This window comes from Octodon degus, unplaced genomic scaffold (genome assembly GCF_000260255.1).
Source record: "Octodon degus isolate 3935 unplaced genomic scaffold, OctDeg1.0 scaffold00022, whole genome shotgun sequence".
NCBI lineage: Eukaryota > Metazoa > Chordata > Mammalia > Rodentia > Octodontidae > Octodon > Octodon degus.
In genome coordinates this window covers 23620489-23643589 of record NW_004524598.1, presented here as the reverse complement: position 1 = coordinate 23643589, position 23101 = coordinate 23620489, and the positions used below count along the sequence as shown (strand labels likewise).

Here is a 23101-nt window from a genome sequence, read left to right as displayed (position 1 = left end):
ATGGGAAGGATTGGCAGTTGAGCTCCTTGTGTGAGCTCACTTCTGGATGCTCAAACGAACAAGTGGCAGTTATGAAAGCAGTGTGACAGGACAATGCTCGAGGCCCGTGGAGCCCTCTGCTGGCAGGCGGCTGTGTGGGCCGAGTGAGGCCGGTGGATGGGCTGGGGCATGTCTAGCGGCTGGAGGGTGCACTGCCTGGGTCCTGGGAACAGCCCAGATGCCCATCAACCAAGGTATGCAGGGAGAGGAGATGTGGGCTCTTGTAAAAAGGAAGATTGCTCAGCTGTAAAGAAAGACAAACTGGAGATTTTTATAGGTAAGTAGTCACAACTTGAGACCATACCCACAAAAGTGAAATAAACTAGGCACGGATGTGTGAAGATATTGTCGCCCTACTGTGAGAAGCTGAAAGAGCAAGTAAGGTCCATAATGTACCATAGATACTGTAAAATATGAGAACTTCAAAAGGAAAGAAAACTGGCTGGGGGAATGGGAGCAAAAAGGAAAGGAAAAGCAGGAAGGAAAACCTGATTATATACATAAAAGATGGATAAGATAGTTATGCTACTAGTTTCTTTTAGTTCATCAAAAAGAGGTCTGTGCTGATATTGTTTGGACAATTAAATGCTTATACCGTGTACGCTGAGTAACTAATTTAAAGATAATAATATGTATTAACCATTTTTATCCTATTTGATTTGGAATTTTTGTTTTGTTTTCATTAAAATAAATAAATAAAACCTGGATAATTACAAAAAGTGTAGTTCTCTCAAAGTGCCGCCGCACCCAGCCTGAGGACAGCGTGGCCTCGTCCTTCTGGGACTTCGGCCTCAGGGTCGCTGCTGCTTTGTCCTCCCCTTTGCATCTTGGCCCCTCTCGGCCCCACCGAGCACCTGACCCCTCCTGCTGGTGCTGCCCAAGTGTGGGCTTCTTGTTAGTGGCTTGAGGCACTCCTGTCCTTGTCCTGGCTGTCTGCCCTCTGCTCTCCTGCTGTGTTAATAGTTTCCATGAGGGCAGAGGCCCCTGTCTGTCTGGTCACTGTTCCCAGTTCCCCGACAGAGGCTGGTGTGGGACAAGAGCCACAGAGCCAGCCCCAGCATAGCCTGGCCACACCTGGGTTCTGCAGACACTTACATTGTCCCTTTCCAGGGCCTTGCTGGCTGAGCGCTTGTCCCTCTTGCACAGCTGGGCCCAAAGGTGGGAGCCCTGTCTCCTGCCCACATGCTGAGGGCTGGTGGGCGTGCTCCATTCCTAGCTGTGATCATCCAGGTCAGCTTTGTCCCTGCAGTTGTCACTGTTACCCTCAGACTGGCTTGGGGATGACTTCATGGGGCTGCAGAGCCCCAGAGGTGTAGCTCTAGTGGCACATTGTCCCTCTGCCTACCCAGTGTGACAAGAGCAGGTCACAAGAGAAGGACTGGGGCACTCAGCTTAGTCTGCGCAAGGTGCCCTGCAGCCCTGCAGCCCAGCAGAGGAGGCCTGTGCACGATGCCGCCAGGCTGCCTCCCTACAGACAGCTCAGGTGTGCCGAGTGCTTTCAAAGCATCACTGACGTCCGCTCGCCTCTATACTCTGAAGGAACCCGGATCACCAGCCGTAGGTCCGTGCCTTTCACCTGAGCTACTCAGGGTGCCACGGCCTGAGGATTGCAAGTTCCAGCCCAGCCTGGGCAGTTTAGTGAGCCTTATCTCAGGAGAAAAGATGGGTAGAAGACTCAGGTCAACAACTGACATTGCCAGTCAAGCGGAAGACCCAACACTATTATGGGCTACTGGACTATTTTGGAATATTTTGCTGAGTTCACACACCTATAATATCTAAATGATGGAACTAAACAAAAAAAAGGGGATACAGATGAACGACCATTTTGAATCTGTGTATTCAAAATGGTTAATTCAGTGAATAGAGGGATTTGTTCTAATAGTATTTGTAAGTAGGATATCATGTCTGCATCTTGTATGACAAATAACTACTAGGAAGAGAGTGTGCAATGTGTTAATTATTGAAGCTGTCCTACCAATGTGATTTGAAACTGTATCATTGCTGTTTGTTTCTCAATAAAATTATGGGGGAAGAAAGAGAGAGAGGAAAAAAAAGGATGGGATGGTGCAGCTCAGCGGCAGAGCTGTGCAGCACGTCTGAGACCCTGGTTTCAGTCCCTGGTGTTGCCCCAGACAGAACGCAGATCACACTTGAGTTCATTGCAGCTCCCTGTGCAGCCTGCCAGCACATGCTGCGGTGTCAGCGCTCTCCTCTGACGTGACATCCTCCGACCTGATGCACTGACGCTCATGTCTGAAACCCTCTTAGGGCTGCTTCCTCGAGGGACTGTCCTGAGCACCCTTCCGGGGAAAGTGCTGTGTTTAAGATTTAGTCCAGATGATCATGTTATTGCAGTCGGTTCTAGAAGCACCATATTCATGCTGGATGTCAAGGTAAGACTTAACAGCTCAGCGAAGCTCCACTGATGGGGCCTCCCAGTGGCATGACCCTGCCCTTTTTCTTCTTTTCCTGTTCTTCTTTCATAACTAGAGTTTCTTGATGCATTTTTAGAAAGATGTTAGGGAGAAATATGAGAACATGTGTTTATTAGGAAGTTTGTATAAAAATGTCCTAAGGACCTTGCAGGAGATCTGGCCATCTAGGGCGACCTTGACAAACACGCTTAGTTGGTCCCTCACGTTCTTGCATGTGGGGTCCCCACACTCCCCTGAAGGCAGTGCTGCCTCCTCCTCCTCAAATATCTTGGCTTCTACCAAGAACCACACTTCTCACTTACTCTTTGCTTGAAATGAATGAAGGAAATCAACCTACGTATTGTTGGTTGCTGATTTTACACTGAGTATCTGCAGCTGCTTGACATAGGTGAGTGGGCTGTCTGGTGGGAGAATAAGCCACGGGCCTGTGATGGGAGAGAAGTTACTGCTTGGCCAGCATAGTGGACGTGGATGAAGGAGATTTCCAGTGAGGGAGAAGCCACAAGTGTGTGAGTTCTGAGAAGATTCTCAGGATGTGTGTGTGGCTGTCCTGTGAGGGAACAGCTTTGAACAAGTGAGAGGACAAAGTAGGGTGTGGGGCTTTCCACTCAGTGAGAAGCCGTGAGTATGAGCTCTGAGAAGGTTCTCTGTGGACACTGTAGTGGACATGTGTGTATGACTGTCTGGTAAGGAAACAAGCTCTGAGCTTGGGACCCTAATGAGAGGCCAGCGTGGCAGGCATGGGTTAGTGTGCTTTCCTGTCAGAGAACAAGCCATGTGCTTGTGACATATGAGAATGGATCAAGGGAGCTGTATGGTGGACTCAGGTGAGAGTGCTGTCCAGTCAAGGGACAAAGGACTAGTTGTCATGTAGGTGAAGTTACTGAGGGGACAGCGTGATGGTCATGAGTGCACTTTCTCATTAGAGAACAAGCCACATGCCTGTGACATGTGAGGGCACCCTGAGAGGGGTCAGTATAGTGGGAAGGGTGCGGTGGGGACAAGCCATGGGTGTGTGACGTGGGAGACTGTACTGAGGGGACAGAGTAGAGGACATGGGCCAGTGGGTTAAGACCTAAGTGTTCTTTGTTTTCATCAAAGCACTTCAGAGGGGTACTGTCCATCAGATTGGCTTTGAACGATTTCCAGTAGAGGGCCGAGGATTTAATCCAATAGGTATAGAATACTTTGGTTAAACTAAACACACCTTTTTTTTTTTTTTTTTTTTTTTTTTGTGGTACTAGGGATGAAACTCAGGATCCTGAGCTTGCCAGACAAGCACTTATTCTTCTGAGCTCTCTCCCTTCTGAGCTCTCTCCCACTCTTAAGACATCTTTAAAGTGTAAGAACTTAGAATATTCTCCAGGATATGTTGTTATTTTTAGTGAATTGAAAACTTCCTAGAAAGTGGAGGGAATCAGAATCTGTTCTTTGTCATGGTCTCTTAGGTCGCCATATTCTGGCCTGTGGGCTTGACCTTATATAGTGCATACTCTAGATTCTGTTCAATGTTCTGTTCTGTTTAGCTCAACAAAGTCTCCAGAGTTCAGGGTCTTTCTGCAAGTTATGTCTCTCCAACTTACAGAAGGTAGTTTTTCCACAGAACTATTAGACTATAAGCAAAAATGCTGTGTGTGTGTGTGTGTCTGTGTGTGTGTGTGTGTGTGTGTGTGTGTCTGTGTGTGTGTGTGTGTGATTTCTTTATGGAAACAATTCTGGAACATTCTGTCTGTGATTTTACAATTTCCCCTAGGGTCGCTCTGTGCTGGTGGAGCTGAAGGGCCATCAGGGCTCAGTGACTGCTGTGGAATTTTGTCCTTGGCAAGCACACACACTCATCTCATTGTCTGAAGACCGAAGCTTTAAGGTGAGGGTGGACTGAGGGCAGCCATCCCAAACCTGACAGTGCCTGTGAACACATGGACGCCAGGCTGCTGGATGGCCACTGCCAGCATCGTGGCTCTGTTTGCGCCCCACCTGTGTACAAAGGCTACTGTCCTAAGCTTTCACACAAAGACGGAGTCTCGATGTTCTGGTGGGGTGAGGAGCTGGGCTGCAATTGCAGACAGCGCAGCTCTGGCCCTCGGGCCTTCCCACAGGGCCTGCCTGGCTACGGGGATGCCTCTCAGATCCAGTATTCTGGGAGCTGCGTTATTAGTGTAGAGCCATGGGATTTGCTGATGACCAAGAGCAGAATAACCAGTGTCCCATATCAGAGGAAACAGAGGTAAACCATGCTTCAGAAGGAAATAAAGTTAAGATTTACTTCCCATCAACAGCAAGTTAACAGGTATCAATGTGATTCACTGAGAAAGGAAGGACCTTTCTATACAATATCTGGAGAGAAAGGCTGAAGTAGATGAATGCACATCAGAAGAGAGACATTTTGAAAATGCATCCTTTTGTTAGTTCTAACTGCCTGGTGAAAGCTGTTCCAAAGTGAAAGGGTGTTGATCCTCCATGCTGGGCATGGCACAGAGGCTTGGATGCCAGGCCCTGCACTGGCCAACGACACTGGGCACACAACCTCCTGGCTCACTTTTCTTCTAGTAAAACCTTGGTTTGGGAACTTAGCTCATTCCTGAAGCGGGCCTGCAGTTGAAAGCTCTTGTCTACCAAAACAAACTCTCCCATAAGAAATAATGGAAACTCAGGAGATTTTTTTCTACACCTCAAAATGGTCACATAAAAATGATTTCAATATTTAGAAATAATACAGAATAATAAAGAAAATACAAAATAGAAAGCAAAATAAATTATCCTGCACTTACCTTTGAAAACTTGCAAGACTGGTGTGAGGGAGACAAGAGGAAGGAGGGTCATTTTTTTTAATTAATTAATTTTATTTATTTATTTATTTATTTTGTGTGTGTGGCCAGCTCAGCCCACCAGGGGGCGGGGCTGGCTGGCATGTGGTGCTGGGGGATTGAACCGCGGTCCCTGCGCTTTGCTAAGCTTTTTTTTTTTTTTTTTAATTAGGTGCTTTAGACCACTGAGCCATCTCACCAGCCCAGGAGGGTCATTTTGGAGGTCACTTTTCACTATCCCTAGTGGAACCACTCCTGTCCACTGGTGCAACAGAATCCTTTTCTGTTTTGTGCACCTAGGCAATGACACTTGATTTTACCTCTTAAAGGTTTTTTTTTGAGAGGTGACATGGTACTGTCATTAAACGTCATCACTCCCACTGCTCCAGCCCTGTCCCCTGTCCTCCTCTTCCTCTGTGGCTGAGATCTCTTGCTGTTGGGAGAGGATCACCAACAATTTTTCAGGCAAGGGGGTGGGGAGCAGGAGACCCTTTGGTCCAGTTGTGATCAGTGAGGCTTGGCCTCATGTACTGCCTGTGTTGCAAGACATCAATCACTTATCAAGTTAAAGTTTATTAGACATGTTTGCTTGAAAAAAACATGTTTGATTGAAACAAAAAAAAAAGAAATGTCTACTTGTCTGGCAGAATGCTCACAGAATAAGTAAATTGCTAGCTAAAAGTTTTATTGTATTTAAAATGGATCAACAGTGCCTTGCTGTTGGTATTGGTGAGAATAAATGGAGTTGATGTTTTGAAAAGACTTTGGTCTATAGTTGCCATGGGGTAGGTAGTGAGTCTACTGCAAATATAAGTGAAGGTCACAGTGAGGACATGGCCCTAAAGATGAGTTCAGTGACAGGAAGAAGCTCTGCAGATGAGCTGCTTGTGCAGTCAGGAAGCTCTGTAGGGATGAGCTTGATGGCCATTAGGAAGCTCTGTGGGGACAAGCTTGATGTCTATTGAGGAAGCTCTGTAGGGATGAACTTGATGTCCATTCAGGAAACTCTGTTGGGATGAGCTTGATGTCCAGCCAGGAAGCTCTGTAGGGACAAGCTTGATGTCCAGCCAGGAAGCTCTGTAGGGACAAGCTTGATATCCAGTCAGGAAGCTCTGTAGGGACAAGCTTGATATCCAGTCAGGAAGCTCTGTAGGGACAAGCTTGATATCCAGTCAGGAAGCTGCATTGGGATGAGCTTGATGGCCAGGCAGGAAGCTCTGTAGGGACATGCTTGATGTCCAGGCAGGAAGCTCTATAGGGACAAAGTTGATGTCCCGACAGGAAGCTCTGTTGGGACGAGCTCTCTCATACAGCCAGGCTACTTCACAGTAGTGAACTCTGTACGATCAGGGTCATCTCTGCAAGAGGTGCTGCTCTGCCATCAGACACCGGGACTCTCCCTGGCCGGGGCCGTGCTCCTTCACTTCCTCCTCAGCATTGTCTCTGTGCAGAGTTGTTGCTAGCTTTATCTTAGGTTTTTGTTTTTAATCCTGTCGGACCCCAAATTTGATATCTCCAGAACTATGAGGTATTTTTTCTTCATGATTCTTCTATTTATTGCATTTCTATTATTTTTAGTGCATAATTATATTTTGTTTTTATAAACATTCACATAGATTAATATATACTCTGGTAAATTTAATTCAAGGTCAGCCATAATGATACATGTGTACCTTCTCGCTCTTTGCTTCGAGGTCTGGGACCACTTCACGGGATCATTAATATTCAGTTCATCCATTTTAACAGGTAAACCTCAGACTTCTGCCCCGTGTTATCTGTTACCAAGTCTTGCTTGCCATTCGTGTGCTGTCTCCCAGACTCAGCCAGGCTGTGGTCCTCTCCGCATAGTGAGCAGACTGAGCCCCGGAGGTGTTTATTAGTGCGTGTCAGTTTTACAGACTAGTGGGTTTTATTTGATAGATTTTTACATGCGTGTAACATACATGGATCTTTTTCACAGTCCCATCGTTAGCCACCTCATCCGTCCCTCCCTTCCCCCTTGTTTTCTTTTCCCTGTGGGAGTCGGGGAAAGTCACCTTTAACAGCAGCATTCTGTAGATTCCCTATTACCCGGCTCAGGTTTTGCAAATGTTGAGGAGTGAAGTGGTCAAAGGAGGAGGCTGGGAGAGTTTTTATTGGAGATAAGCAGAGGAAGAGTCGCTCCTAGACTCTTGGGAGGGGTCCTGAATGGGGGGGCTGTGTTGCCACTTGGTTTAGGGTCACTTAGAGGCCAGCAGGGCATTGGATCGCTTAGTCATCGAGGGGTCACCTACTGCAGGCGGTGGCCCTGTGGTGTTAAAGAAACAACTGGTTGGTACTTAGGCTCATTTTTGGTTTTTCTTTTTTTTAATAATTTTATTGAGAAACAAATAGCAATGAGACAGTTTCAAAACTGATTACTAGGGCCGGGAAGATGGCTCAGTAGGATAAGTGCCTGACTGTCAAACTCAAGGATCTGAGTTCAATCCCTGGTTCTGCCAACCCCCCCCCCAAGAAAACAAAAAAAACCAAAACAACAACAACAAAAAACCCCAAAAAAACCCTGATTACTAGCACAGTTTTAATAATTAATACATTGCATATTGTTGTCTTAGTGGTTATTCATTGTACAAGAAGATGCAGACATGATGTCCTGTCCACAAACACTATTAGAACAAATCTTTCTATTCATTGAATTAAGAGAAAGGAGCTGTATATCTATCCTAACTATTCTGAATATACAGATACAAAATGTTTGTTCATTTGTATCCCTCCTTTTTGTTTAGTTTTGTCAGAGAAGGATATTCCATTGTCATTTAAATATTGCAGGTGTGTGAATTCAGCAAAATATTCCAATATAGTCCAGCAGTCCATAATAGTAGTTGGTATTCCATAAGACTGGCAAATGTGAGAAGTTGTTGACTTGAGCCTTTTACAGCTTATCACTTTCGGTTTCTTGACAGAGTAGTTTCTTTTTTTAATAGTAAACTAGGGTCTCAGAAAGAACTGCTTGCTTTGCATTATAATTTCCTTAGTGCTCAGGGACTTAGTAGGGGTGTCCATATTTTCCTTTTAGGATGGAGGGACCACATTTCATGCTGCCCCCCAAAATGGCTATTCTGGCCCAAAGCCCTAGTTTGCTACTTACATTTAAATTTTCATTGGTATGGCTGACTGCCTAATTTTTTCTTCGTCCTCCCTGTCTAGCTGGCTCGCTCATAAGCTAACTCTGTAAACTGTCTTCTGCTTTTTGTTTTCATGTGTTCAGATCCCAGCTATGGGAAAGAGCTACATCTGCCCTCATGTGTATGGCTTATTATACTCACCATGATGATGTCCACTTCTGCCCATTTTCCTGCCGTGACGTCCCAGTGGAGTATATTATCAGCCACTGAAAGGAAAAGGAGAACAGCATTCGAGAAGTTTTTAGCTTAAACATATGTTTGAAGTCTGAGCGTCTCTGTCTCATAGATTTGAACATAGTATATTGGCTCTGAGTTGAAGTGCTTGGCCACAGATAGCCAGGCCCAGGGAGCCTGGCCACAGAGAGCCCTCTGCTGTCCTGAACAGACCAGATGCACCTTCTGAATACCCTAGCTCTGGGTTCCAGCTGTTGAAACCTGAGGACTGGAGTGCAGTGTGGAGAGGCCAGCACGCTTGCCCCAGTGGCTAGGCTGGGGCACAGCTCCTGAATTCCATGGCACTTGCCTGTTTCCTCACATTACCTTTTTTTTAAAACACTTTTCCCACTGAGTGTATTTTTTAATATTAATTTTATTGAGAAAGAAATATCAGTGAGACAGTTTCAAAACAAGTTAATAGGATAATTACAATAATTAATACATTGCATATTGTTGTCTTTGTAGCAGTTATTCATAGTACAGGATGCAGACATGATATCTTGTCTAAACACTCTTAGCTCAAAACTTTCTTAATGAATTAAGAGAAAGTAGCTGTATGTCTATGCTCAGGAATTAAGAGAACCTGTACTGTGACATGCTGTAACTCAGGCGTGTCCCAAATTTTCTGATCAAGGAGAATATGAGGCCACAGAGGAAAATGATTGATGATATAGACTGTGCCCAAGGAGAGTCACATGGAGAGAAAACATTCTCTCAGGCTTTCACAGAGAGCAAATCAGTCAAGCAAAGGCTGTGACTCATCCACATGGCCAACACTGACAAAAGATGTACAAACTGCTATACAGGGTTTCAGGGTAAATCCTGAGGGGACTTGACTGACCTTATCAGATACAAAAGTTACATTTTTTTGTTATATAGGTCTTGCTTTATCTTGGTCTTAACCATCCAGCAGAAAAGTATAAAAATGAAGTATAAATAGTACAGCCATATTAATATGCGGAGCTGTAAAAGGCTCAAGTCAGCAACTTCTGACATTGCCTGTCCTGTGGACAACCCACTGCTATTATGGGCTGCTGGACTATATCAGACTACCTTTTTGGAGGCACATGACTCCCACACATGAGCAGAGATGCGTGTGAGCGGCTCCTGCGGCACAGGTCTTTTCCCACAGGCGGGGCCTGGCCGCTTCTTGGAGCACAGCCCAAGTGGCAGTCTGGAGCACTCCTGCAGCACCTTCTGCCCGCTGCCCAGGGGCGTGGCTCCCTGGTCCTCCCAGTGTGCTCCTGTGGAAGGGAGCAGAGGGCAGCTCGAGGGGGCTCTCGCAGGCCGGAGACTTGGAAGTGTGATTTAGCGGATATGTAGGTGGCTTGGTAAGCCGCTGCACTTCCTGCTGCATTTTCCTAATGTTCTGCGTTCTGCCTGAGGTCAGCTTATTCACGTATGGATTGTGGTGTTCTGATAACTTGATTCTGTGACAAGGCACTCACTGTTCTTGGAGATATGTTGGAATTATTGTCCTACTACTTTTCATATGGAGTTATTGGATTCTTAAGAACATAGTTATAAACTTGATCTTTGTTGTCATTTATAGCTTATTTGGACATATGTTTTAAATTTTTCTAAAAATAGTATAATGTTTAAAAATGTCTTATTAGTACATGTTGGTCATTCGTGAGGTTTACAGTCATCTTGGGGAACAGTTACTTGTGCATACCACAGCTCATTTCTTTTTCTGGACATACAATATTTTTGAATGTGCATTTATCCAGTTCTTCTAATCCTTGACAAGTTAGTGTAAGTTTAACACATAGACATTTGACATTCTAGGCAACAGTTTTATTACAGCGTGCTGATATTACATGATGATGAGATTTATTTTGGAAAATTGAAATTGACTTATCTTAATCAGCTTCAGTCCTCCTGCTTCTTTTGTTTCGTCCCCTCTGCTGCTTATCTCCTTCTGTCTCCAGACGTCTTCTGCTTTCCTGTCCTCTGTCCTGTATGTATGTATGTGTATGCATGTATATGTGTGTATATGTGTACGTATGCATGCCTGCACTTTTAAAGTTTCTCATACAGGTGTAGTCACGTGAAATTTCATTCTCTGGGTCTGGCTCATTTCACTGAGCCTGATGATTTCTAGTCCCATCTGTTTTCCTGCAAATGACATGATTTCATTCTTTTTTGTGGCTAGTATTGACACACACAAGTATGGACGTGTACTCACGCCACCTTTTTATTCGCCCCATCTGTTGATGGGCCCCTGGGTTGTTTCCATGGCTTGGGGTCATGGCTTGTGCTGCTACAAATGCAGTTACGCATGTCATCGTGGTGTGCTGGCCTTAGTTCTTTGGGGACTATGTCTAGGAGTGGTGCGTCTGGGTCAAGTAGGACTTCTATATTTAGTCTCTCGAGGAATCTCCACGCTGCTTTCCATGGGGGTCATGGTAGTTCACATCTCTGCCAACAGTACAGGAAGGCTCCCTTTCCCCAATGTCTTTGCTAAAACAATTTTTTTATATCCTTGATGTCATTCTGTGTGGGGTGAGATGGACTCTCAATATCATTTTAATTTGCATTTATCTGTTGGGTAGAGATGGTGAACTCTATTTTTTTGATACCAGGATGGGACCCAGGATCTTGTGCTTGCCAGGCAGGTGCTTATGCCGTGGAGCTATCTCCCCAGCTGAACCCTTTTCATACTCCTCTTGTCGCTAGTTAAGAGGCTATGGTTTCAGAATCACTTGGCCAAGGGACAGTCATGGAGTGGTGGGCCACTGTCCAGCGAGTCCCTGACCGTGCGTCTGTCCTTCACAGCGTGTCCCCTCCTGAGTTTGCTCATCGACGAGGAGAGCAAGCAGCTCGTGGCTGGGTGTGCCGGTGGGCAGGTGAGCCGCAGGACTGCCACGCGGGGGAGCAGTGCGCCAGGTCCTGCTATCGGTGTCACTTTGAATGTTTTTGTGATTGAAAGAAAGGAGTCACCTCCGTGTGCTGTGCTGGAGGGCTCTGTGTCACTGAGTCACGGTGAGGGCCAGCGGTGCGTGACCCAGCACTTGGGCCCTGTCCTGGGAATCTGGCTGTTCTAGAAGCTCCTGGATGCCTGCAGTGCAGCGAGGGCTGAGAAGCACTCGCTGGTGCACAGCCTCAGCTTTAGATATTTTTGAAAACTGAAGATGTTTAACCTGTTTAAAAAAAGTTGTTTATCTAAGCAGTTTAGGTTTATTTCAGAAAGCATGGATATACGTGGGAAGCTTATTTATTTATTTTATGAAGGCAACTGCTGTTACTCTGTGCCCTTCACAGCCAGTGGCCTGGTCAGAAGTACTCCTTGCTGGAGGCAGAGCCTGTGGTGTAGAGGGATCTGGGTATGAGCCAAGGGGACCTAGACGTGGGCATCTCGAGGAGACCTTGTAACCAGGGTTACTCCATCTGGGCTCTGGGGTGCCTGTCCTTCCTGACAGGTTCTCCAGGGTCTTGGCGTCACCTGAGAAAGGGCAGCCAGTGGGTAGGAGAATAGCCATGCCTATCTCTGAAGGAAATGGGACATGTTTCTTGTGACTTGTCCACCTGAACCACATTTTCTTCAGCATTTCACTCTTTATTCTTTTTTCCTCTTTATACCACCATTAAAGGAGTCGCTTTTCAGTATGTGTTTGCTTTCACAGCTTTGGGTTTTCAGTTTGACAGAAGGACATCACTACCGTTGCGTAGCCCGAGTGGATCTGAGGAAGAAAAGTGAGACCTTTGCCGCCAGGAGGGTGAAGTCTGGAGCGCACAGCCTGCCAGGCATGTTGCTCGGGCCCATGTGGGGCCTTCTGAGTGGACGTGGCCCTTGTGGCACTTTGTGAGGCCCCTGTGAGATAGAGTGAGCGGGGCGAGGAGTAAGAATTTCTTGTTTAGGGGAAGCCTAGTGTCCTTACCTCAGACAACCACCTAGGCCCTAGCAGGCTGTGCACTGGGGGTGGAGGCTGGGCCAGTGCAGATGAGGTGTCATTCTGCATGGGGCACAAGGCCCTGGATTGTTGAAGTGGCAGTGGAGGTCCAGTCAGGACAGGCCTGCAGGCCCCAGGGACTGGGCTATGAGCAGACTGGGGCGCTGCACAGTGGGGCCAGGTGCACCCTGTTGCCACCTCCAGGTCATTGCCACTTTCTTGCACATCGCAGATGCCACCTCTGCTACCCACTCTGCTGCCACCTGCAGGTCCCCACCTCTGTCCTGCACATTACAGGTTGTACCTTCAGCAGCCACCCTGGCATCATCTCCGGGTACTCACCTGCCCACTGCATGCCACAGATGCCACCACCTCCATTTGCCTAGCCACTACCTCCATATCCCCCTTCTCACCCACATACCACAGGTGTGACCTCCTCCATCAACACTGTTCTTCAGTTTGTGTTTACTGTAGATGACTTTAAACTATGTCTTTGTGTATTGAGCAGACATTACTTTAAGGCACTATATGTATTCATTATTTGTCTTATAAATGACTATTTATAAATCATTATTTTTGGATAAACCCTAAACCTATTCAGCAAATGTGGATTTAGCCTCCAGATTGACCATGTCCTCTTCCCTACTCATTGTTTTCTGAAATTGCATCCATTGCATATCTCTGGACCTGGAGAATAATTTTTATTTTTAAACTTATTTTTCTGTATTTAATCCTAGGTGTTTTTCTGGCTCATGGTTCTATTATTCTAGCAACGTAAACCGTTGCAGCATCCTGAGCCCACTGTTGTTCTTTAAGCTTGATCCCTGCTCTAAATTTGCCTCTCAGCTGATGAGTAACCCTGCCCAGCAGGAGCAAGTCATGTGGACATGGGGACGCAGCCAGAAGCAGCCCGACCTGTGCTGAGCCTCTCTCCCTGCCCTCTCCCCCACAGGCTGAGTTCTGGGAGCACAGGGTACGTAGATGCTGGAAAAACCAGGCGAGAAAACCCTTTACCCTCCCTGAGGGAGCATCAGTTTCTGGTTGTAGGAATTATTAAAATAAAATGCAGTTACTTTTGTCTTCAACTATGTGTTCTTAGAATTGTGTATTTTAAGATTTGGAGGGGGTGACTTGGTCAGTTTTGCCGAAGCCTCTTTAACAAAAGGAATGAGATCATTTTAAGTTTGATTTCCAAATGTAGGCAGATTCTTTCCTTTGTAATAGGACTTTTTCTTAGAACGGGGCGTGGTAATCACACCGCACTCTAAGCCTCCCAGTTCTCCCCTGTGTCACAGAGTGCAGCCCTCCCACTGGGGAGGGAAATGTTACTCGGCAGCGAACCTTGATGGGAACACGGAGAGGCCCCTGGGCCGTCTCCACTGAGCGTGCGCAGCTGAGCAGCCTTAGGGAGACTCCCAGCAGCAGCTCCGAAGCTGAGGACTCTGGCTTTTATTTAGAACATCAGTGTAAGAGAAAGAACAGAAGAAAAGCAGTCTGGACAGGCAACTGCCTCACGGCTTCGCAGCTCAGCGGGGAAAGGGAAGGACAGTGGCCAGACACAAAGGCCTTGCTGATTTAGTGGTGTTGTGTAACCATTCACAACAGTGATGTGTTGTGGGATCCTCAGAGCCTGCCTGCTTCTGCCCTGTGGTTTAAGCACTCTTCAGCCGAGGGGCTACACCCTTTGTGCCATTTATTACAGTTTTAAAATCAACCTCAAATGAATTTTATTTCTGTGCTGGATAGCAGTACTGTAATGAGTGACATGATGACAAAGCACCATGTATCTGTGACTAAAGAGCACCTGGTGTCTGTGCTCACCTCTCTTTCCAGAGCAAGCTTAGCGTTAGAGATTATGAATTCAGCCAGAGAAGAACTGGTTGTTTCTCTAGATGGTGGAGAAGGTTTTTTTTTTTTTAATCATACTTTTGTCATTAACGTATATTATTGTACAAATTAATGCCCATCAATGTGGCATTTCTATAATGCATATGGATTTGCAGAAAGAAAACCAAGAATCTGGGGGCAGATTGTTCAGAATGGCCCTGGCCCTGGAAGCCTAGCACTCCCCGCTGGCCCAAACATCAGGGATGACTCGGGACAGGGGATAGGCCATGGGTGGGGCTGGCCCTGGGCTGAGCTGCAGGACGCCTCTGGTTCTGGCTCAGAGCCACGGAGCCTGGCCAGGGAGACACCGAGTCCTAGCACCTGATTGCTGTTTGCAGCGCCTCCCCTGACAGGCAGCATGGGTTGGTGCTGTGTGTGCTGGGCAGGACTCAGGAGTGAGCAGGCTGCGGGTAGCTCCTGGATAAGGCCAGCAGCCAGGGACTGTCCTCGGGGCGGGCTGGCAGGACGGCCGAGAGGAGGAGCCAGCGGGGAGGCTGGCTGGGAGTGTATGCCTGGCATCATCTGTAGTAGGCTCGGTGACTGTTTACTAACAGTAGCAGACCGGTATTTGTAGTGCAGTTAACTGCTTTGGGCCAATCAGCTTTCTCTCTGACTGGTGCCTGCTTTCCAAACACAGTTGTCAGCACGTTAGGTGCAGTGCCTGCAGTGGCGTCAGTCACGTGCCACGCCTGACCGCCAGGCCCCTGAATGTGCACTTCTGAGGTCCTCAGTAAGCAGAAGAGAAATGAAGCCGCATAGGCCCGAGCTGAGTTCTGGTCAGGTTGTGGGACTTTTCTCCAGCAGATACTAAGTGGGTTCCTAAGAACCACATACAGACTTCACCAAGTCATCCTAAGTGACAAGAACCTGCAGCTGCGGTGCAGAAGGGAGTGCTTGCAGGTTGTCCCCGCTTGGGGGCTCAGTACCCCCTGTGGGGGAGGGGGGCCCCGGTCTGCAGAGCTAGGTGGAGGTCAGGGCGCACTCTGTTCCTCTTCTTTCCAAACAGCCTATCCTCTGAGAACACCAGGTGCCTGTGGATTGGAAGCTCAACAGAGTTGTTCATCTTTAACTTGGCAAACTTGGAAATGGAAGCTGTTTTACGTTTCAAGGGTAAGACCATAAGTTTAATTATTTCTGACATGAAAGCCCTATAAATTGCCTGTTTTATGGAATGAAATTTAGTATGGTAGACTTAGGAGGAGAAAGCCTCAGAGTTAGAATTTGACCAGCAGCCCAGGGCTGTCTGTCTCAATCTCTGGTCCTGTGTCCTTTCCCGGTGTGCGCCTGCCAGAGGGGTAGCATGGCCTCCACAGCAGCGCGCTCCTCCGTGCCTGCAGGCCCTTCCCCACTCACCTCGCCTCCTCCGCACAGGGCCTACATAGTGGTCTTTAATTCTATCTTGGCCCCTGTCGCTTTCCCCTTAGACATGAGGTTCGTGTGGTGCTCAGGATGCAGCAGTAAATTCCAGGCATGGCCTGGGCCCATGCCTTGCATCCTCCAAAGCCCCCTGCCTTTGGCACAGGCCCTGAGGATTGGCCTTTTTGCATCCTCTGAGTTCTCCCGACTTCCATGAAGTGTGTGCAGTCGCACCTGGGCCTGTCTGTGGTTCTCCGTGCACATCCTGCTGTCCACCTGGCTTCCTCACAGCCTCCTCCTAATTCCATGTTCACGGTCCCAGGACCAGTTCCTGGCGTTTGCATGGGGGCCTTTCTTGCGGCCTTGCCTCACTCTTGCTGCAGGTTCTGTGCCTGAGGGCTGCTGAGCATTCATTACTGGGAAAGAAAGCAGTTAGCAAGTACTAGTTCCTTCTGCTTCTTAGAAATTGTTTATCATGTTTGCAAATTAAGATTTTAGGAGCCTCTCTGTTCAAGTTGCTGGATCATGCGCAGTGACAAGCGAAACTGTCAACCTTAAGGTCAGTCAGAAAACATTTCATTTAGATTCTGCCAGATACCTTTATATTTCTTTAGCATGTCAGATCTTGAACCTAGGTGTGGCATGTGCCAGACAAGTGCTTTGGCATTTAGCTACATTCCCACCCTTGTTTAGTTTTTATTTATTTATTATATGTATTTAACACGGGGTCTGCAGGGTCTCACTACACAGCTTGGACTCGTAGTGATCCTCCTGTTTTCAGCCTCCCCAGGGCTGCGGTTGTAGGCGTGTGCCACCACGCCCGGTCTCAGTGGCTGGCCCATCACGTCCAGGGGCAGGGCCAGCAGAGCATGTGGTTCTGGGGACTGAGCACTGGCCCCTGTGCTTGTCTAAGCAGGCACTTTGTCTGCTGAGCTATCTTGCTGGCTCTGTATTTTTGATTTCTACTTCCTGGAACATAGTGTCATGAAAACTGGCTTTCTTTGTGAACATTTGCATGAATTATGTAATACCCTGCAAATCTTCTTACCTGTCGTATAGCGTAACTATTTGTACGAGTGGAGCAGATTTGTTAATAAGCTGTGCTTGTGATTAGATATGGGTACAAACCCACAATTTCCTTTCCATTCAGTCATGTTACCAGTCATGTCACCGTTGTCTCTTGTAGGCATACTGTGTACTCACATCCATGTTTGAGAGTACAATCGCTGTGTTGGAAATCCACCCGGCAGCGCTGGTGAGCTCTCAGCAGCGTCCGGGCCCTGGGAAGGCTCTCTCCGTGCTAGCGAGGTACAGTTGGGTCAAGCTCAGGGTTTCCATGTGAGCGGCAATCTATTAATAGCATTCCAGACTCCTCTCATGTTAATAAATAGAGGTGAAAGTAGTAAACACAACCATACTGACCCTGTGTGAAGCAAATTATTGTTCGTACCATTGCTTCTATCTTGTTTAAGAAGAAATGGTTCATAGTTTAATACAAAATACTGGGGCTGTGGGGATGGCTCAGTGGAATAAGCACTTCCCTTGCAAGTGCAAGGGCCTGAGTTCAATCCCCGGTTCCAAAGACAGACAAACAAACAAACAAACAAAACCCCCCCCAAAACCAAAATACTACCTTATTTTAGAATAGAATATAAATTATAAAATGACACTTTTATTAAATATGGTAGTATTTTTCTTTCTTTTCTTCTCTTTTATTTTTTAAAAAAATTATTTATTTATTTATTTTGTGTGTGTGGCCAGCTCAGCCCACCAGGGGGCGGGGCTGGCTGGCATGTGGTGCTGGGGATTGAACTGCGGTCCCTGCGCTTTTGCTTAGCTTAGCTTGTTCTTGTTCTAAGTAGGTGCTTTAGACCACTGAGCCATCTCACCAGCCCCAGTATTTTTCTTTAAGGATAAGAATAATCTTAATAGTTTTTATTTCCAAATATTGTATAACCATATCTGCACGATTATATCTGTCTTCAGAATGTTTTGTTGAAATGATGGTGTCTTATTGTTTGTTTAAAAATAAAACCATTTTTTATTATGGTTTTATTTGTGCTTTAGCTCCTGTGTCTTACCAACTTCTCCACTGTATTTTGGAACTGCTGGGGAGAAACGTAATAAACCTGCTACACAAAAGCAGCCTGGTTAGTATAGCATGCTCGGAAATATAAAAAGTATGCAATTAATTCCTGTTATAGTTGGCATTGTTATACTGCCTGTGGATTCATGTCTGTCAAAAAAAAAAAAATCAATGCCTCTTTCCTGCCTGTGCATCCTGTTTGTTGCTGGGAGCTGTGCTTGTGTTTCTTCCCTGCCCTTGGTGTAGTTTTTAGAGCTGCGCACTGTGCTCCAGGGCGGGGGACTGTTTCTCTAGGGGGCAGTGCGGTGCAGCCTGCAGTCACGCACGTCACACTCCCCGCCCTGCAGACTGCACGTCTGTCCTGGTTGTGTGGGTCAGTCGGCTTTATTTTGGAAGATTCCTGAATGCACAGAATATCCTTTGCTCCTTCTCAGCCCTGTGAAGCTCCTTGCCCCACGCTATGCCCAGTTCCACTTTCTTGGTTTCAGCCTATACACCTTGCTTCATCACTCCTGTACCCACCCTTGCAACCCCTATTTTCCCTCCTCTGACCTTCCTCTTCTCTAATAGTAGTGTCCTCCTTACAGTACATCTTACAGTACATCAAGATTAACAGTAATTCCTTGCTTTCTTGTTTTAGCCAGCCCATAATAAATTACTATTGGTTGTCCCACAGATAGCTTTTTATTGATTTGTTCTAACAACAGCCAAACCATCCATATGTTGTTGTTTTTCAAAAAAAAATTGAAAAATTAACTTCACTGGCCTGCCGTGCCAGCCCCACCTGCGGGGTGCACTGAGATGGTGGTTTAGACTGGGCATGGTGGTGCATGCCTGTAATCCCAGCTCTTGCAAGGCTGTAAACAGGAGGATCCCTATGAGTCTGATCTAATAGTGAGACCTTGTACACCCTGTAGACTCTGCTCTAAATACAAAAAAAAAAAAAAAAAAAAGAAGAAAGAAAAATTAACTTTATAACATTTGGAATACTCACTTTACTGTTGATGGGACAAAATATCTGACACACATATTTAGAGGAGAGATTTATTTTGGCTCATGGTTTTCTGAGCATTCATCCCGTGGTTGGTTGGCACCCAGGCAGCAGAGGCACGTGGGTGTGGTGGAGGACAGCTGCTCTTGGCCAGGAGGCAGCAAGGAAAAGGAGGGGCCAAGGACAGTGGTGACCCTCCAAGCCTGGCCCCACCTCCTGACGTCACACTGAACCCTGAGCCCATCAGTGGATTGACCCACTGAGCAGTGTAGTGATCTAGTCACCCTCCAAGGTGCATCTAAGAGCACGAGACTTTTGGGGAACACTTCGCAGTAGTAGGAAGCATTGATAATTGTTTTCCCCTTCAGTACTCACGATAAGCCCTGAATCAGCTTTGTTAAGTCTCTTACTTGACCTAAGTAAGATCGTGGCCTTCCGCCCATTCACATTCCTCTTATAGATACACACTTGTGTCCCTGTAGGAGCCCTTCCTGGACCTCCTCACAGTCTGGAAGTCTATGTAATCCTATAAAAAGTTACTGGAATCCAATAAGTTAATTCCAGTCAACCACTTCCAGGGTAACCCACAGTGAGAATAAAGATAAGGCTCATTTGTAGTTGTGGGGAGTCAAGGGGTCTGAGTCCAGTCAGAACAATGGCTAACTGGAACAGAGTTCTTGACCCAGGGCTCAACCAGGTTCTATTAATTTGTGACAAGGGGAATGGTTTGGGGATCAGTGACTGCAAGAAAGATAGGGAGTATGGGAGCACTGTGCGCTGGGCTAGGTGGAAGGCCTAGGGTGCATTGTGTCCCACCTCCCTTGGATCTCTGGGCCTCCACCCGGGCGCCTGAAGGCCCTGTTCTGAGGACCAGGAAGGCATCGCACCCTGTGTGTCGATCTCCCGTGGAGCTCGCCCGCCCTGGTGCTCAGTGCACCTTGGCCCCATGTGACTTCACGTTGCCCTCTGTTCTGTTGGGTCCCTTGGTTTGGGGGGGAATGGTCAGGGGGATCAGGGTTAAAAGAGTGTCAGAAACAGTACTGAATCTGAGTGCCTTTGCTCAAAGTGCTATTTTTAGGATCACTCAGTGTTAGGCAGTCACCCATTTTAAAGTTACTTTCTAATCTACAGAATATTCATCCCAAAGACCAAGTGTCAAGTTTATGAAAAACTAATTTTGCAAAGATTTTTGAGATTTTAACTATCTGTGTTAAGTTCATTTGATGCCAGGATTTTTGCTCACTGGGTATGCTGTTCGCAGTGTTCATGTTAAAGACCAGGAGACTTTCATTTCTAGTAGAACTTTCTGGTCTGTCGGCAGCTTGCCTTTGCGGTTCTTTTGCATCTGCTGAGCTTTCCTTGTCAGTAGCCATGGTGGGTCTCTGCTCAGAGATGCTGTGACCCTCACAGCCTGCAGAGTACTCTTCTCCCTCCTCTCGAGGGAGTTCTGGGAGCTGTGGCTTATTCCCTAGCAGTTCCCCTGTGGCCAGCATGGTGCCATCCTTTGGCACTGGAAATGTGTAAGCATTTGAGTGCAGGAAAATTTAGTTTTTTATGTATTTGGTTGTTGCAGGGTCTCACAGTGCAGCTCACGGGGATTACAGGGGTGTGCAACTACACACGGACTCTGGCCAGCTCAGTGCTCCTGGAGGCAGGGCTGGGGAGGCTTGTGGTGCCAGGATCAAGCTGCAGTTCCTGTGTTTGCCTAAGCTTGACTAAACAGGTGCTTTAGTCTGCTGAGCTGTCTCGTCAGCCCCATAGGAAAATTTAAAGAGTGAGAGAGAATTGTACGTGATTTTCTCTTTTGTACTTTTTATTTCCTTTATGTAATCTTCCTTGGCTGGCATGGACTGGTTTAACTTTGTGGTATGGAACCTCTTAATGGCATAGGCCAGAAACTCATTTGTGTGTGAAGTTTTCTGCTTTGAAGAGCAATCTTCCTCTTGTTCATGTATTGAAATTGTAATGTTAATCATGTTCTGCTGTTTTGAAACTGTTTCAGCAGCTGTGCGGAGAGCTGTAGAGGACAAGCCTGTGGTTTTCCACACCAAAGTCAGGTCATCTGGATATGCACTGGCACCGCAGTGAGTGTGGGCCCTCGTGTTTATGTAAACAGCAGTGCAGAGCTTCAAGGGCAGTGCAGATGCAGGAATAAATGGGGACACACGTGCGTCCTCGAGTTACATGGCAGACAAGGGAGACAGAGGTATAAACAGGGTTTTCTTTCTAAAATGGAGCTACACCGTGTCATTCTACCCCAAGCCCTAGACCTTTCTGTGGCCTTGACATAGTGGCCAAAGCTGCTGTGTTAGCTGCCCAACACAGGGTCCTTCTGTGGGTTCTCCAGGCTGTCTGGTTGGGCTCTGGCCAGTCCCAGGGTCCTGCTCAGGCTTCCTCATGCATCGCTCCCAGGATGCCCTGCATGTAACCACAGCCTTTGTCCTCCCCCACTCCTTCGCTGTGCCATGCTTTCTTATTTTCATTGTGTACACCTTTCACCCTCTTACAAGACACTTATGGATGGGTGGAGAAATGTATAAGTGCATGAAGGGGGAAATGGATGATGGGTGGACAGAGGAAGGGATGGATGGGTGGAGATAAGGAGTGATGCAGGGATGGACGGAAATACGGATAAATGGACAGGGACATGGAGAGGAGGATGGACGGGAGGATGGAGATGGGGCTGAACCCAATCAATACTGGACAAGCGCTTTACCACTAGGTTACATCCTGGCCCTTCTGATTCAGAGTCTCACATTGGCCTTGAACTTACGATTCTTCTGCCTCCGCCTCCTGTGTAGCTGGGATTACAAGCATGCACCACCAGGCCTAGCCTAAGCCTCTCAGGACATTTGGAATCTTAACCTTTGAGAGTGACATAAAAGTTTTCTTTCCACAGTATGACTATGTTTTCACCAAAGACTAACATCAAGACAGATGCTAAAAGATCTTTGAAATGCGAGAAGAATTATAAATGGTATGTGATCTAGTATATGGGTTTGAAGGAATTTTAAAGGTCTTCCTTGTGACCAGCAGGGACTGGCCCTGACTCTGACTAGATGCTGCGTCAGCTGCTGGCCCAAGTGTCTATACAAGAAAGAGTTCGGGGGCTGGTAGGGGGAGAAAGAGTTCGGGGGACATCTTGGGCTATGTCTAGTGCAGGAGTTTAATTATGTCATGGAGAAAGCTTTGAGGTACTGACTTCAATGTTCATTTTTATGAGCATCGTATCTACATATGGATAATCCATATATTAACAGAGATGCTGATGGAACATTGATTTTTTAGTTAATATGTATTAATTTTATGTACTACAGAGGTTTCGTGTGCTACTTCGAGATGTCCACACAGTTTCCACCGGTCCAGTCTATCCTCTCTTCATCTATTCTCCTCACTCTGCTGCCCATCTCTAGTAATCACTCTTCTATGTCAGATTTCTCTTGTAAACCTCCCCAAGTGAGAGAACAAGAAGTACTGGACTTCCGTGTCCGACATATTTAACTTTGACACAGCATCTTGCAGTTCCGTTCACTTTGCTGATTCTTCACTCTAGATGGCAAGTACGCTGCTGTGCTGCGTATCTTACTTTCTTTGTTCTTTTGTTGGTGGGTGTGTATGCTAATTCGTTTAACAACTTGAAGAGTGCATAAGCACATGGGTGTTATTCTCTTTGCACATATACCCAGAAAGGGCTCAGCTGGATAATGTGCTAACTCAATGTTTAGTTTTTGAGGAACTGCCATCCTGGTCTCCATGATGGTTGCACTAGGTTTTCCATGAAGAGTGCGTGGAAGTTGCTTTTCTCTGCATCCTCCTCAGCACTTGTTATTTTCCCTCCTTTGAAGGTAATCGTTCTGAATGGGGTGAGATGCTGTGTCCACCCCATTGCCAGGTGCGTACTAGGATGGCCTGTCTGATTATGAACGTGTGTCATATCTGATAATGATGACACACACGTGGCTACTGGTTTATGTATGTACCTGGACTTGCCACTGTAGAGTGCTTTTCTACTTATTTAAAACAGTTGGTTGTAAAGGAATTGTAAAGGAATCTGTCATTTGCGCTGGTAGTGGCCTGTGCTTATGGCATCTTTTGATTGGGTCCGATCTCAGGTTGTTTTGTTGATCATGGGCCAGGGAGCAGTGGCTGGCCCGTGGCCATGCTTGTGTCGCTGGTCTAGGTGTGTAGCCGGCTCTGCCTCCAGGTCTGCTCACGGGCCAGGGA

The 23101-nt window shown here is 46.8% G+C and overlaps 1 protein-coding gene across 3 annotated transcripts in view; it reads left to right on the top strand.

Moving 5' to 3' along the window:
* Positions 1 to 23101, top strand: part of Wdr27 (WD repeat domain 27) — a 289190-nt gene that overhangs the window by 23635 nt on the left and 242454 nt on the right. For 2 of the 3 annotated variants that reach the window (XM_023711985.1, XM_023711984.1), the window contains exons 5-11: positions 13428 to 13530; positions 15451 to 15554; positions 16292 to 16359; positions 16987 to 17108; positions 17868 to 17950; positions 20880 to 20961; positions 21777 to 21854. In XM_023711985.1, coding sequence (XP_023567753.1) covers positions 13428 to 13530; positions 15451 to 15554; positions 16292 to 16359; positions 16987 to 17108; positions 17868 to 17950; positions 20880 to 20961; positions 21777 to 21854 — 640 coding nt within the window. The remainder of the gene's footprint in view (positions 1 to 13427; positions 13531 to 15450; positions 15555 to 16291; positions 16360 to 16986; positions 17109 to 17867; positions 17951 to 20879; positions 20962 to 21776; positions 21855 to 23101) is intronic. The other variant, XM_023711986.1, reaches the window with a different exon arrangement.